Source organism: Myotis yumanensis, unplaced genomic scaffold (assembly GCF_028538775.1).
Source record: "Myotis yumanensis isolate MYYU_CA2020_CCGP unplaced genomic scaffold, mMyoYum1.0.hap1 SCAF_16, whole genome shotgun sequence".
NCBI lineage: Eukaryota > Metazoa > Chordata > Mammalia > Chiroptera > Vespertilionidae > Myotis > Myotis yumanensis.
Window position 1 is genome coordinate 37280213 of NW_027223767.1, and position 12282 is coordinate 37292494.

Below are 12282 nucleotides of genomic sequence, written 5' to 3' on the forward strand. Positions count from 1 at the left end.
AGCCCAGTTCCAGTAGTTTGTTGCTAGGACTGTGTCTTGCAACTTGGAGTTCAGGTTTGCATAGAGATGGTGGTATACACGCCTCCAGCCCAGCCCGGAAGAATAATCCTAGTCTAGCAAACCACACGACCATCCACCCAGTGTCCCACTGTGGCAGATCTGAATTACTTTCCCACCAGCCATTGTCCTACTTTCCTTTCCTGGTGCTAGAACTTGCCTCCTTGTAAATACCCAATATTTACCTTCCCAGCTTCCTTTGGCGTTATGGCCTGGGCAAGCCTTACCATCCTGGCCAAGGAGCATTGCCAAGAAATCTGTTGAGTGGTTCTTGGAAGAGGTTCTCCATCTGTGTGTGTGTACGCACACATGTGAGGATGTGGTGTTTGGCCATGAGGAACAAATCCTGAGGTTATCATCCAACACTCTGGGGATGGTAGACCAGAAAGACGGGAAAAGTGGGGTCCTTGACTTATTGAACTGTAACCATCCCCTCCCCCTACCTTTAGACTTTTGAGAAAAGTGTACTTACCGAAGATTCCATTCTAGGTGAGTATTACAGCTCCTAATTGTTCTACCCTCCTCCAAATGTCCACACAGAGGCATGCTGGCGGAACTCTTCAACTTATCCACATGTCAGGTGTGCGAATGTTTTAGCATTCCCAAATCCCTGGGATTCAAGCGTTTTAATGCAAAGCCTTGCAGCAAAGGGCCGGAAAGGAGTTACGTAATTTTTATTTTTTCATGTTTTTAAATTTTGCCGCTTTAACTATTGGGGGGAATAAAGGTGCTCTAACATGGCTCGCTGGTTTCTCTTTCTCATGGGTGTTGTCATCCATTCCCCAGCCCAGCTCTGTGGAAGACAAAGGTAAGTCTCGGAGAGTCCTTTCATCGGTGCACGAAATGCCCATTTTGCGCATGTGCAGACTCATGGGCAGGTGTTGGGGAAATACCAGCCTTCGCATCTCCTACGAGGCAGAGAATAACGGCAATGAAATAACGCGTGGAGGTCGGGAGCACCTGTTCCAGCACAGCAGGCTCATCCTGCCTCCGCCACTGGCTGGCAAGTTACTTAACACGCCTCATCTTTTGCGTCCTCCTTGATAAAATGATGTTAATGGGGTAGAGGTCCCAAGAATCAGGACCTGGGAAGTCTTTAGCACTATACCTGGCACATAGGAAGAACTCAATACATGGGGACGATTGCTCCCAATACATGGACGATCTGCTCTTCCCAGGTGGCACTGTGAGTCGAGAGGGTGTCCCTATGTGCAGGCTTTGCTCTTCATCATGACCTTGGGGGTTGGATTTAGCAGAAAGCAGCTCATATTTGGAGACCCCTTGTCTCCTTCTGGGTCTATCCATTTATGGAGCTGTTCTTATTAATGTGGCATCATACTTGTGTCTGCAGCATGGTTTTGGCTCATGACTCGGTATCCCTAGCAGACTAGAAGCTCCTTGGGGGTAGGACTGAGATTTTCATTGCTGGGTCCTCCAAAGTTCTCAGCTCCGGGCTGTGTACATGCCTAAGGAATGTTGGTTAGTGAATGGATAGATGGGCAGCAACTGTGACATGAGGAATTGGGGCTAATTTCTAGAATGTTCAGAGAGCAGTCCTTTGAAACTTGGCTATGCATTAAAATCGTGCCTGGATAGAGGGACTCACCATCTAGTTTGTACAAATTTCAAGGACTCGAGACTTTCAGTTTTAAAACAAAAATTGAGGGGTTTCCTGGGACTCAGGACTTTTAGTGGCAAAAGATGGGAAATTCCGAGAAAAGTGTGAGAGTCAGTCCTGGGAAAACTGGGCGGGTTGGTCATCGAATCAAGAGACTTTAAAACATGCTGATGCCTGGGACCTGCCCCCAAATTTTCTGATCTGATTGGCTTGGGGGTGAAGATTAACTGCCTGGGTTCCTGTGCGCACTGGAGCTGTGAGTGGGTTACAGGCGGCCTGAACAATGGCCCCCTTCAGACTTCGGGGTGCTGATGGCATGAACAGGGTTGGGACGCATTGACTGAGTCATGTTCCATAAAGGTGGTGGAGAGAGACTATGTTAAAAAAGAAAATTCCAAGGCATCACCCAAGACCCTCCAAACTGGGGCCCTATGTTGGGACCAATCTTCCCCAGTGATTCATTTGCACACCCAGATTTTAGAATCCCAAGAATGTACAGCTATCATATATGTACAGCTAGAACATATGCACAGCTAGAACATATGCACAGCTAGAACATATGTATAGCTAGAATATATGTATAGCTAGAACATATGTGCAGCTAAAGTACATGTACAGCTAAAATATATGTACAGCTAGAACATATGTACAGCTAGAGTACATGTACAGCTAGAACATATGTACAGCTAGAACATATGCACAGCTAGAACATATGTACAGCTAGAACATATGTACAGCTAGAACATATGCACAGTTAGAACAATACTTCCAAGGAAATGCCTTTGGGAATGGTCCCACTTGAATTGACTTGGGCCCAGAAGGTAACAGATGAGATAAAGGGATGGGAACGGAACCATCTTTCATCATTACAGAATCTTCTTTCCCCAGACTTTTTCCTCCCCTTGAAATGGGTATTTCTGAGCATCACAGCTGCCTTCAGACCCCCCCTCCACCTCAGGCCACTGACCTTCAGGTGGCTAGAGTCAGCCTCTTGTGGCCAATGAGGTTATTGTTCTCGATGCCCTGCTCCCTCCTGCCCGGGGAGCTCACAGTAAACAGAAGCGGAATGAGGCTATTTCTCTGCAGAAGAGCGAGTGAGAAGCACAGATGCTTGGGAGGGCAAGCCGCTGAGTTTGGGGGGAAGTTGGTTGTGCAGCATTTGCGTGGCCGGAACGGACTCATCCATCCCACAAAAGGGGAAAGGGTTGACATTTGTCACCGGTCTCACCAAAGGACTTCGAAACCCTTCCCAGAAGAAAAGCGAGCTTACCATGGTGGCGAGGGCCCGGAAAGGGGTGAAGACCTGCCCGAGCTGATAGCATTTGTGCATGTTGATGTCCCCGTAGCGACTGCGACGCTCCTTCCAGCCGGCCAGTCTCTTCTCTGTCTTCATGTCCAGGAGGTCCCGGAAAGGGCCCTGCTGGGGGGGGACGGGCCACGGGCACCTGCGGTGAGGAGCCCAGAGAGCGCGTCCCACCAGCTCCCACAAGTCAGGGCGTACTGCTTAAAACAGGCACTTCTTCACGCCTCTCCTGCACTAGGCGGACCGCCATTTGCCTTTCTTAACGGCCTACAGCCTTGGGAGGTAGAGAAAAGGGCCGTCCGCTCCATGAGTTGCTGGATCTGCACAGCAGATTGGGGGTCAGGGCACCGAGTTCTATTCTGACTGTGCCACTCACTGTAGGACCTCGACTCACCACCCACCTCTATGGTGGTTCAGTGACTGAGGTCATTTCCATCCTCGAAATGGCGTGGTTCGTGGGACCCTGGCTGCCAAGAATGCCACCAACCGACGGCCATCCTTGCTGAAGGCCGGAGGCAGGCTCCGACGTGTGATTGTGTGCTGCAGGGTCCCCTCTTGGGATTCTAACCTCACTTCTATTAGAAACTGAGGAGCAAAGGAGCCCCGTTTGCATTCCACTTGGAGAGACACTGACACAGGGTGCCCAGCGGACCGCCCAAGCCAGAGAGCTTCCTTGCCCGGCACCGTCCCTGCTCTCTGCCGAAGGCACCACCTGCTGGGTGCCCACGGCTGCTCTGATGCTTGTTCTCAACTGGTTTCCCCGGTCCCCGGCCACCTCGCCCTCACCTGCCCTCTCTCCTCTGGCCTCGCCTCTCTGGACTAACAACCGAGTCCTGCAAACTGTCCATCAGTTTCTCCGGAAGAGCTGGGGCCTTCTTGCTCTGCGTGTGTGGCCAGAGGGTGAGTGAGGTCCAGTCTGATTCTTGGCCACAGGGCCCACCCCGGACATGCTCGGCCCCCCCTTGGGTGCAGAGGAGGCGCAGCAAACACTGCCTCTCTGTACGTATTGATTCTTTTTTTTTTTTCAATCCTCACCCAAGGATATTTTTTCCATTGATCTTTAGAAAGCGAGTGGGAGGGAGGAGGGAGGAGGGTGAGAGATAGAGAGAGAAACATCGATGTGTGAGACACATAGACTGGTTGCCTCCTGCACGTGCCCTGACCGACCCCGGGGACGAACTAACAAACAAGATACATGCCCTTAACTAGGAATCGGACCCTCAAACCTTCGGTCCTCGGGCCAATGCTCTAACCACTGAACAGACCTTCCAGGGCTACGTATCGATTCTTTTACGCCCCACAGAGGCAGGGAAATGGTTGGCAAGGTGGTGGTGGTAGATGCAGCCTGGCTTCTGATGGCCGGGTGCACCCGCCTTTCTCGCTGAGACACCTGGGGAGTGGGGGTGTGCTGAGGAGTGGGCGGCTGGACACACCGCAGGAACCTCATCCCAATTAGGGGGTTGGACCATTTCCTGCCTCCCACACAGCAGGAAACGAATGTGTTGGTTTATTTCTTCCAGCACTGCCCAGGCGGGCACTGCGATGGCAGCTCTGGAGGCAGCGGGGACAGAGGAGCTGACATCGGAGGCCCCTAGGGACATTACAGGTCAACATCCCACATCCCAAACGGAAACAGTGAGACCCAGCAGGTGAGAGGACTTCCCGCGGCCTCTGTCACCTTCTCTTGCCTCCAGTTTAAATTCACATGCGTGGCTTCAGGGGTGACTGTTCCAAGGAAGGCGGCCCCAGAGTCCACCTTGAGGACGGACAGACAGGTGCCAGTGGACCTTCACGGGCCAGACCAGCCCCATCACTCTGGATCGGCTGGAGCCGACTGAGCGCAGAGGTGTATCCCGTGAAAGATGAGAGAGTCCTCCACCCCTGGACCCTTCTGTCTGCTCCTTCCCCGACCTGTCATGGCGCCTCTGTTTAGGAAGGCCGTCATCACCATCATGACCACCAGGACATTTTCCAGAGGAGCCAAAACCTGCATGCACCTCCTTTCCTGCCAGATCAGCCCCCTTCTGTTCCTCTCCTGCCTCCCCGACTCCCCTTTCAGAATTCTGATGTTGGCTTCCAAGGAAGTGTCTGACCCCCGTCAGAGCTAGCTCCTCCTCTGGGCTTCCACACCATCTCCCTGTGTCCCCCACCTGACTTACTGCGAGGTCTCTCTACCCAGTTATGTCCCAACTACACCCCGGGGTCCTCAAAAGCAGAGCCTGCGTTTTACCACCTTGGATGGATGACATGTCACGTGCTAAGTGCTCAACAGAGGTTTGTCACGTGAGGAGCGATTGATGGCCATTTCTGGATGGTACGACAGTAGGGAGAGGATTAGATTACCACCGAGCTTTCCAAAAACGCCTCCTTCACACAAAACAAAATGAGCCTGTGAACCGGAGGGTGAGGCAGGGGGTGAAGACTCGCCTCTCACTCAGTGGAAATGTAGCAGCAATTGGGGGAGAACAGAGGTACCTGGGGTGGGGGGGGGAGAGACCATTCAGGGCCTCAGAAAACTGTCCAATTTTGAGGACTTTTCTTCTTTCGGGGAACCCTGATGAGATTCACAACGCAGTATGACCTGTGCTCAGGGCTTCATCTCTCTCTGTGCACCGGCCTCACGTGGAGGCAGGAGGTGATGGGGGTGGGATGGGGTCAACGGTTGAGAGAAACCATCGGCACCTCGTTTGCTCAGCTCACCCCTGTGTGGGGCACAGTCTCACCTCTCAGCCTGCAGGGCCGAGGGAGGAGAGGGGCCCTGGGGAGACTTACGTCGTGTATTTGGAAGTTCTTTGCCGCGGGAGGGGACAGTTGCCAGCTTCGTCCCACAGCTTTGGAGCTCGGACTCGAGATGAACAGTGGATACACAGGTCCCAGGGGGGTCGGCAGCTTCAAGTGTGTTCCTGGAGACGAGGAGAGAAACGCCACATTGCAGACTCCCACGCCCAGTGCTCGCATCTTCCCCGCCTGGACCGGGGTTGACGTCTCTGGGGTTGACCCCAAAGCGTAACAAGCAAGAGGCTTGTGCAGAAGGGAGCAGCCCCTCAACCCAGGGCCAGGAAAGCTCTTACTGGGACACAGATGGAGGCCACAGGACGTTCTGATCTGCTCTCTCTGGAAGCTGAGGACGTGGTGGGCAGGCGGGGCCTCTCTCTCCGCAGGGGAAGGATGGGCAAGTGGTCTTGCCAAGGCCACATGAGTGGAGTTGATTCTGACTCTGAGGGGTTAACTGAAGAGAAGATAACTAAGGGCGCCACATGGCCATTTAACTAGGCTAACTGAAGAAGGAAGCATGCGACCCTCTCATCCTTCTGCGTTTGTGCAGAATTATTCTTTCACTTTTGTGCAGAGGTCAGCAAACTCTCTCTGTTGAGGGCCAGATAGTAAATATTTTAGGCTTTGTGGGCCATGCGGACTCTGTTGCAACTATACAACATGGCAGCTATGCAACACGGCTGTGGCGGCACAAAAGTAGTAGCCATCGAGAACATGTAAATGAGTAGGTGCAGCTATGTTTCAATAAAGCTTTATTTATGGGCACGAAAAAGTGTCATATAGTTTTGGTTTCCTTTTCAATCATTTAAAAATGGTAAGTCCGTTCCTACTTTGCAAGCCATCCAAGAACAGGTCGCAGGACGCGTTTGGCCTGTGGGAGAGAGAGGAAGAGAGGGAGGGAGGACTGAAGGAAATAAAGGAAGAAAGGAACCCAAAAGTGAAGTCTCTGCTGTCCCTTAGTCATTCATTTCCGTGCTGGCCAGCGTCCAGGGGTGCGATGCAGTTCCGCCTCAGCTCGGTGCCGTCTAACTTCCTGTCGCTGCCAGGCAGTTGTCCCCCACACGTTTGCAGCGAAGAGCTAGGTAACGGCAAGCCTGCATCTCTGTTTCCTTTGACGTCTTCCTCTCCCAGCCACGACCTTGGGTGGTGCTCATTTCCTTCCCCCACCTTTCAGGAGCTGATGTGGAGAGCCAGGGTGGGAACCCGGGCGCTGTCTCGGGAAGCTCCCAAGGCCCGAAGTGAAGCACTGCTCTTCTCGAGGAATTTAAAGAGTGCGTGAGCCCGGCTGAGCCGTCTCCCCAGGATGTCAGAGGAGGTATAAAAAAACAACTCAGAATGACTGTATCCTCAGCTGGCGTGGCTCAGCGGCTGAGCAACAACCTACGAACAAGGAGGTCAGGTTCAATTCCCAGTCACATGCCAGGGTGGTGGGCTCCATCCCCAGTGAGAGGCATGAAAGAGGCAGCTGATCAATGATTCTCTCTCATCATTAACATTCCTATCTCTCTCTCCCTCCCCTTCCCTCTCTGAAATCCATAAAAATATATGTTAAAAAATGACTTTGTGGGGTCAGCCCAAACACTTACTCTTTGAGGTCGTCGTGAAACGCTGACATTGTAAAGGCCTCCCTTGGTGGGAGGGGTGGCGGCGGCTGGCACAGCCTCGCACGATGTCCTGGACGTGGCAGACTCTCGGTCAGTGTGTGTGACACAGAGGAGAGGGGGCGGGGGGTGCTGGGGAAGATTTTGTCTGAACAGGAGCTTTGGTTTCCTTCCAGCTGAACTGTCTCGGGTTGTGTCTCGGGGCTTTGGAGGAGCCTGTGGTGTTCTGGGGGCAGAGTCCCCCTTCAGCCCGGAGGTGAACGAATCCAGTCTTCATGTCACCACAGCGGACCGCACGTGGCTCTCTGTCTCGCACAGCTGCCCTGGCTCAGTGCGACCTTCCCCAGGAACGCAGCTTCCGTGGGCTCTGCCAGAGCCTCCCGGTCCATCGCGTCTGCTTGATGCTGCGCTGGCAACCGCTCCTCCAGGACCAGCCGGCAGGAGGAGGGGCCCACGTCCACCCAGCTCAGGAGGTGTGCCCCTTGGTACCCGAGAAGGATCTGGAGGTTATAGGGGGGTGGGGGAGGATGAGGCTGCCACTTCCTTTGCTCTTTTTCCTTGTGAAATAATGAGAGCATTTGGGCCATTTTTCAGTTCTTATCTGTGGTAGTAATTTTTCTTTGGGAGGGATGCTGGCGGGGGAAGCAGGAAGGGATGTTGGAAAGAGGCTGCGCTCTGGACGCAATTAAATCCTGAAGGGAAATACACAGGGTCAGAGAAGACTGAGGAAGTTTTGAAAATGAGCATTCGTAACCTAACAATGAGCTCCATGCTTTCCATCCTTAGGGCGCGTCTTCGGCGTTGGATGCCGAGGTCTGGGAGGCGGAGTTTGGGTTCTACAGATCATTGAAGCCCCGTACCCGGCATGAAGCTTGGCACACAGTGGGTGCTTTATACATGTAGGTGTAAGCATCGCATGAGCAAGCAGAAAGCAAGCCGGGCACCAGCAGCTTTCTGGGCAAGGTGGGCATTTTAATCTTTTCTCAACGCTATCCCAGCTAGTAGGTGAGCTGTCTGCCAGAGGGGCCCTAGCGGTTTGGCTCAGTGGATAGAGCGTCGGCCTGTGGAGTGAAGGGTCCTGGGTTCGATTCTGGTCAAGGGCATATACCCGAGTTGCAGGATTGATCCCCAGTGTGGGGCATGCAAGAGGCAGCCAATCAATGATTCTCTCTCATCTTTGATGTTTCTCTCTCTCTCCCTCTCCCTCTCTGAAATCAATAAAATATATGTATATTTAATAGCAGAGTGGCTTGAAAAGGTGTGATGTGTGGTAAATTTCAATATCTTTGCTGGGAGCCAATGAAAAAATGCTTTATTGCTGCTCATGTCTCTTTGGCATGTCATGTTCTCAGCAGTTTCTCTTTAAGGCAGCAGTTCTCAACCTGTGGGTCACAACCCCTTTGGGGGTCAAATGACTCTTTCACAGGGGTCGCCTAAGACCATCGGAAAACACATACATAATTACATATTGTTTTTGTGATTAATCACTATGCTTTAATTATGTTCAACTTGTAACAATGAAAATACATCCTGCATATCAGATATTTACATGACGATTCATCACAGTAGCAAAATTACAGTGATGAAGTAGCAACGAAAATAATTTTATGGTTGGGGGTCACCACAACATGAGGAACTGTATTAAAGGGTCGTGGCGTTAGGAAGGTTGAGAACCACTGCTTTAAGGGGAATTTAGCGTCCAGACCATTCACACTTCAGCCCCAGCAGCAGCTCTCATCCCTGGTGGACTGTTGGCGACTCCTGGGGAGAGGGGCTTAAAAACAATTCCAATGCAAGGACACGCCCCAGGCCAAAGGTATGCGAGCTGTGGCAGATGGGAGATGCCCAGACCCTGCGGGTGACTCCAATGTGTGCAGCCGCGGCTAAGAACCATCGGGCGAGAGTTCGAGTCCATCTGCGCCATCAGTGGCCAAAGCCGGCGGCTCTTGAGGGTGGAAATGATAATCCCGTGGATGACAGTATCTGATTGAAGTCAGCACTTTTTCTTTCTGACCGTGGCTTTCACAGGCGGAGAAAACTCTGAGCCTTTGTATCCCACAGTCATTTAGTTGGAGTAAAGCTTTATGGCTGTTTGCCAACTTTCGCATGGGGCGGGGGTGAGGCAATATGAGTGTTAGGGAAATGCCACGATTTCCTTCAGAGCAATGTTGGCGTTATTTTATTCCGAATCCCCAGCTCCTACGATGGGGCCTGCCATGGAGCAGATGCTCAAAAATGCTAAAATAATTATAGCAGCTGCTGCCGGCTGGTCACGTACTGTTACAGTCACTATCTCATTAGTCTTCAGAGCAACCATATGAGACAGGTCCCCTCAGTATCTCCAGGGCAGGGTGTGGTAGGCAGCATTCTAAGGTGGCCCCAAGATTCTTCCCTAATTATGCGTTTTCTGTATTATCTTCTCTGCTTGAGTGTGGGTAGGACCTGTGAATATGGATATGACTCCTGATTATGTTACATTTATGGCAAAGATGAAGGTGTAATTAAGGTCTCTAATTCTGCAGGTGTAATTAAGGTCTCTAATCAGTTGACTTTAGATTAATAAAAAGGGAACTTATCTTGGGTGGGCCTGACCTCATTAGGTGAGCCCTTTCAAAGAGGGTTGAGAAGTTATACTCATGTCTTGCTGGGCTTGCTTTTTTTTTTTTTAATCCTCACCTGATAATATGTTTTTGTTAATTTTAGAGAGAAGAAGGGAGAGAGAAAGAGAGACAGAAACATCAATGTGAGAGAGAAACATCAATCAGTTGTCCTTCTCTCCCCCACACCCCCATGTACCTTACTGGAGATTGAACCCACAACCTAGGTATGTGCCCTGATTGGGAATCAAAACCACAACCTTTCAGTGTACGGGATGATGCTCCAACCCACTGGGCCACCAAGCGGAGAAAGCCACTGTCAGTTCTACTGCTGCAAGTAAATGGATCCTGTCAATGACCCTGAGCCTCGGAGAAGACCCTGAGCAGAGGACCCAGCTAAGTTGTGCCCAGACCCCTAACCTACAGAAAGTGAGATAAAAGCAGGTGTTGTTTTAAGCTGCTAAGTTTGTGATAACTGGACACATGGGAATAGCTCACTAACACACCCGAGAGGGAGTCCTGGTACAGAGAAGCTGAAGGACTTGGCCAGGGATCCACAGTAGGGGGTGGGGGGCAGGTTTGGACCACCAATAGGCGGTCCATCGCGGGTGATATTTACACGTGATTGAACTACCGTTTGCAGGAATGTTGCACAGGGCTGCCAGCATACATTCCCAGGCTGCTTCCTTCTCTCAATGACTTCACCATTGGTGAACTCAAGCATTATTTAGCACCTACTATGTGTCAGACTGCAGTGGCCAGACTACAGCCTTTAAGATCTCTCCTAATGTGTGATTCTTCGATGCTCTGAGTCAGATGAGCTCCATCTTGCAAAAGGAAAACAAAACAAAACAAAACAAAAAAAACAAGGCACTAAGATCTGGGATGAGATGCACAGAGCCACACAGCATTCTTCTTGAGCCTTTGCTCTATCGACTCTCCTTCCTTTTTCAGTCATTTGTTCTTTTCAGAAGAAACAAACACGAAGTCATGCAGGGCTCACCCATCCAGTGGCGGTGAGCATGGGTAGGCAGGATGCTCGGTTACTCAATATTGGTCTCAGTGATGTGTTTTCCTGCCTCCGACAAATTGGAGCAAACCCTCCCTTTGATCTGCAATCTCCCAAGTCTCCCCAGATACCCTGGAGCAGAAGCGGGTGATAGGCAAGGGCTGTGGTTCACATTTTGTGCAACACGTGGCTTTCTGGTTGGGGAGTGGCAGCAGGTTCTTCAAATACAGTCACCCCGCTATTCCCTGCACAGAGATTCCAAAAATTGCTGTGGTAGCCCATTTCTTTTTGAATATTTCTGAAAATCTCTCTCTCTCTCTCTCTCTCTCTCTCTCTCTCTCTCTCTCTCTCTCTCTGACACACACATACACACACACCACTCCACTGCCAATCTTTACATCTTATGTGCATGGGTCTTTCCTGCCAGGATCTCTTGTCCAGCACAAGCTCTGTGGGTTCAGGGGTCTCCTTGGACACTGAGGGCCAACCGCCTAGGGCAGCTGGGCATTCCACAAGCAAGTGACCCACCCACTCAGGCCGCCTTTGACGTCGTAACGTGCCAGGCCTACTAGATGTAGCGAGAGCGACTTGGCAGCTGTGTAGGACCGTCTGACGCTGGTCAAAGCATCTGTTGGAAAACTTGCTTTGTAATTTCCTGAGCCTTTTGGGGACAGAAGTGGGTAAGAACCCCCCAACTGGAAGAAAATGCTAATCATTTTCAAGTGGGAGGAAAATAAGAACCAGATGAGCTCACTTGGGTGCAGACTGTGGATTCGGAGCTGCAGGCTCCCACAGCCCTGCCCTCGGGGAGCCAGCACGGACATCCCGAGGTATTTATGTGGCCCAGACTGGACTGTAAATGGGAGGGGGCGGTGCTCCGTTCACCGTCCCCCAGCATGGCTCTCTGAGGCTGGAGACCAGTTGGGGAATGGAATGGGCCCCTGAATGCGTTCCCTGCGTGAGTCTCTTTGACCTTCTTCATCAATGTCATCCACCGAGGCATTTTCAGCACCTGGAACAGTGCCTGACAGAGAGTGGGTGCTCAACAAAGTCACTGAATGACCAGACGACTCCATTTCTGTGTCCTCGCACTCTGCAGTTCTTGTCACTTAGCTGCCTTTGTGTAAATGGTTGCTTCAGGAAACTAAGGTAACTGAGCCAGGGGGGCTTTGACCTCTAAACAGAAGTGGAGAGGACTACGCATTGGGAAGTCTGGGAGAGTGGGGGGGGTCCATATAACTGTGTGGGGGTGTCTGCAAAAGCTGTCAGTCATGGGCAGAGCCTCAGAAAGTGTCTGAGCTGGGAGGCAGTTTCTCCCAAGT

At 51.6% G+C, this 12282-nt stretch overlaps 1 protein-coding gene across 7 annotated transcripts in view; it reads right to left on the reverse strand.

Annotated features, from left to right (window-relative positions):
• Nucleotides 1–727: 727 nt before the first annotated feature.
• Nucleotides 728–12282, reverse strand: part of LOC138994480 (uncharacterized) — a 46475-nt gene continuing 34920 nt past the window's right edge. For 3 of the 7 annotated variants that reach the window (XM_070394448.1, XM_070394447.1, XM_070394444.1), the window contains 3 exons: nucleotides 5751–5881; nucleotides 2946–3095; nucleotides 728–965 (listed from right to left, as the gene is read on the reverse strand). In XM_070394448.1, the coding sequence (XP_070250549.1) occupies nucleotides 732–965; nucleotides 2946–3095; nucleotides 5751–5881 (515 nt within the window). In that variant the 3' untranslated portion in view covers nucleotides 728–731. Of the gene's footprint in view, nucleotides 966–2945; nucleotides 3121–5750; nucleotides 5882–12282 lie in introns of all 7 variants that reach the window. The other 4 variants (XM_070394445.1, XM_070394451.1, XM_070394449.1 and 1 more) reach the window with 4 other exon arrangements.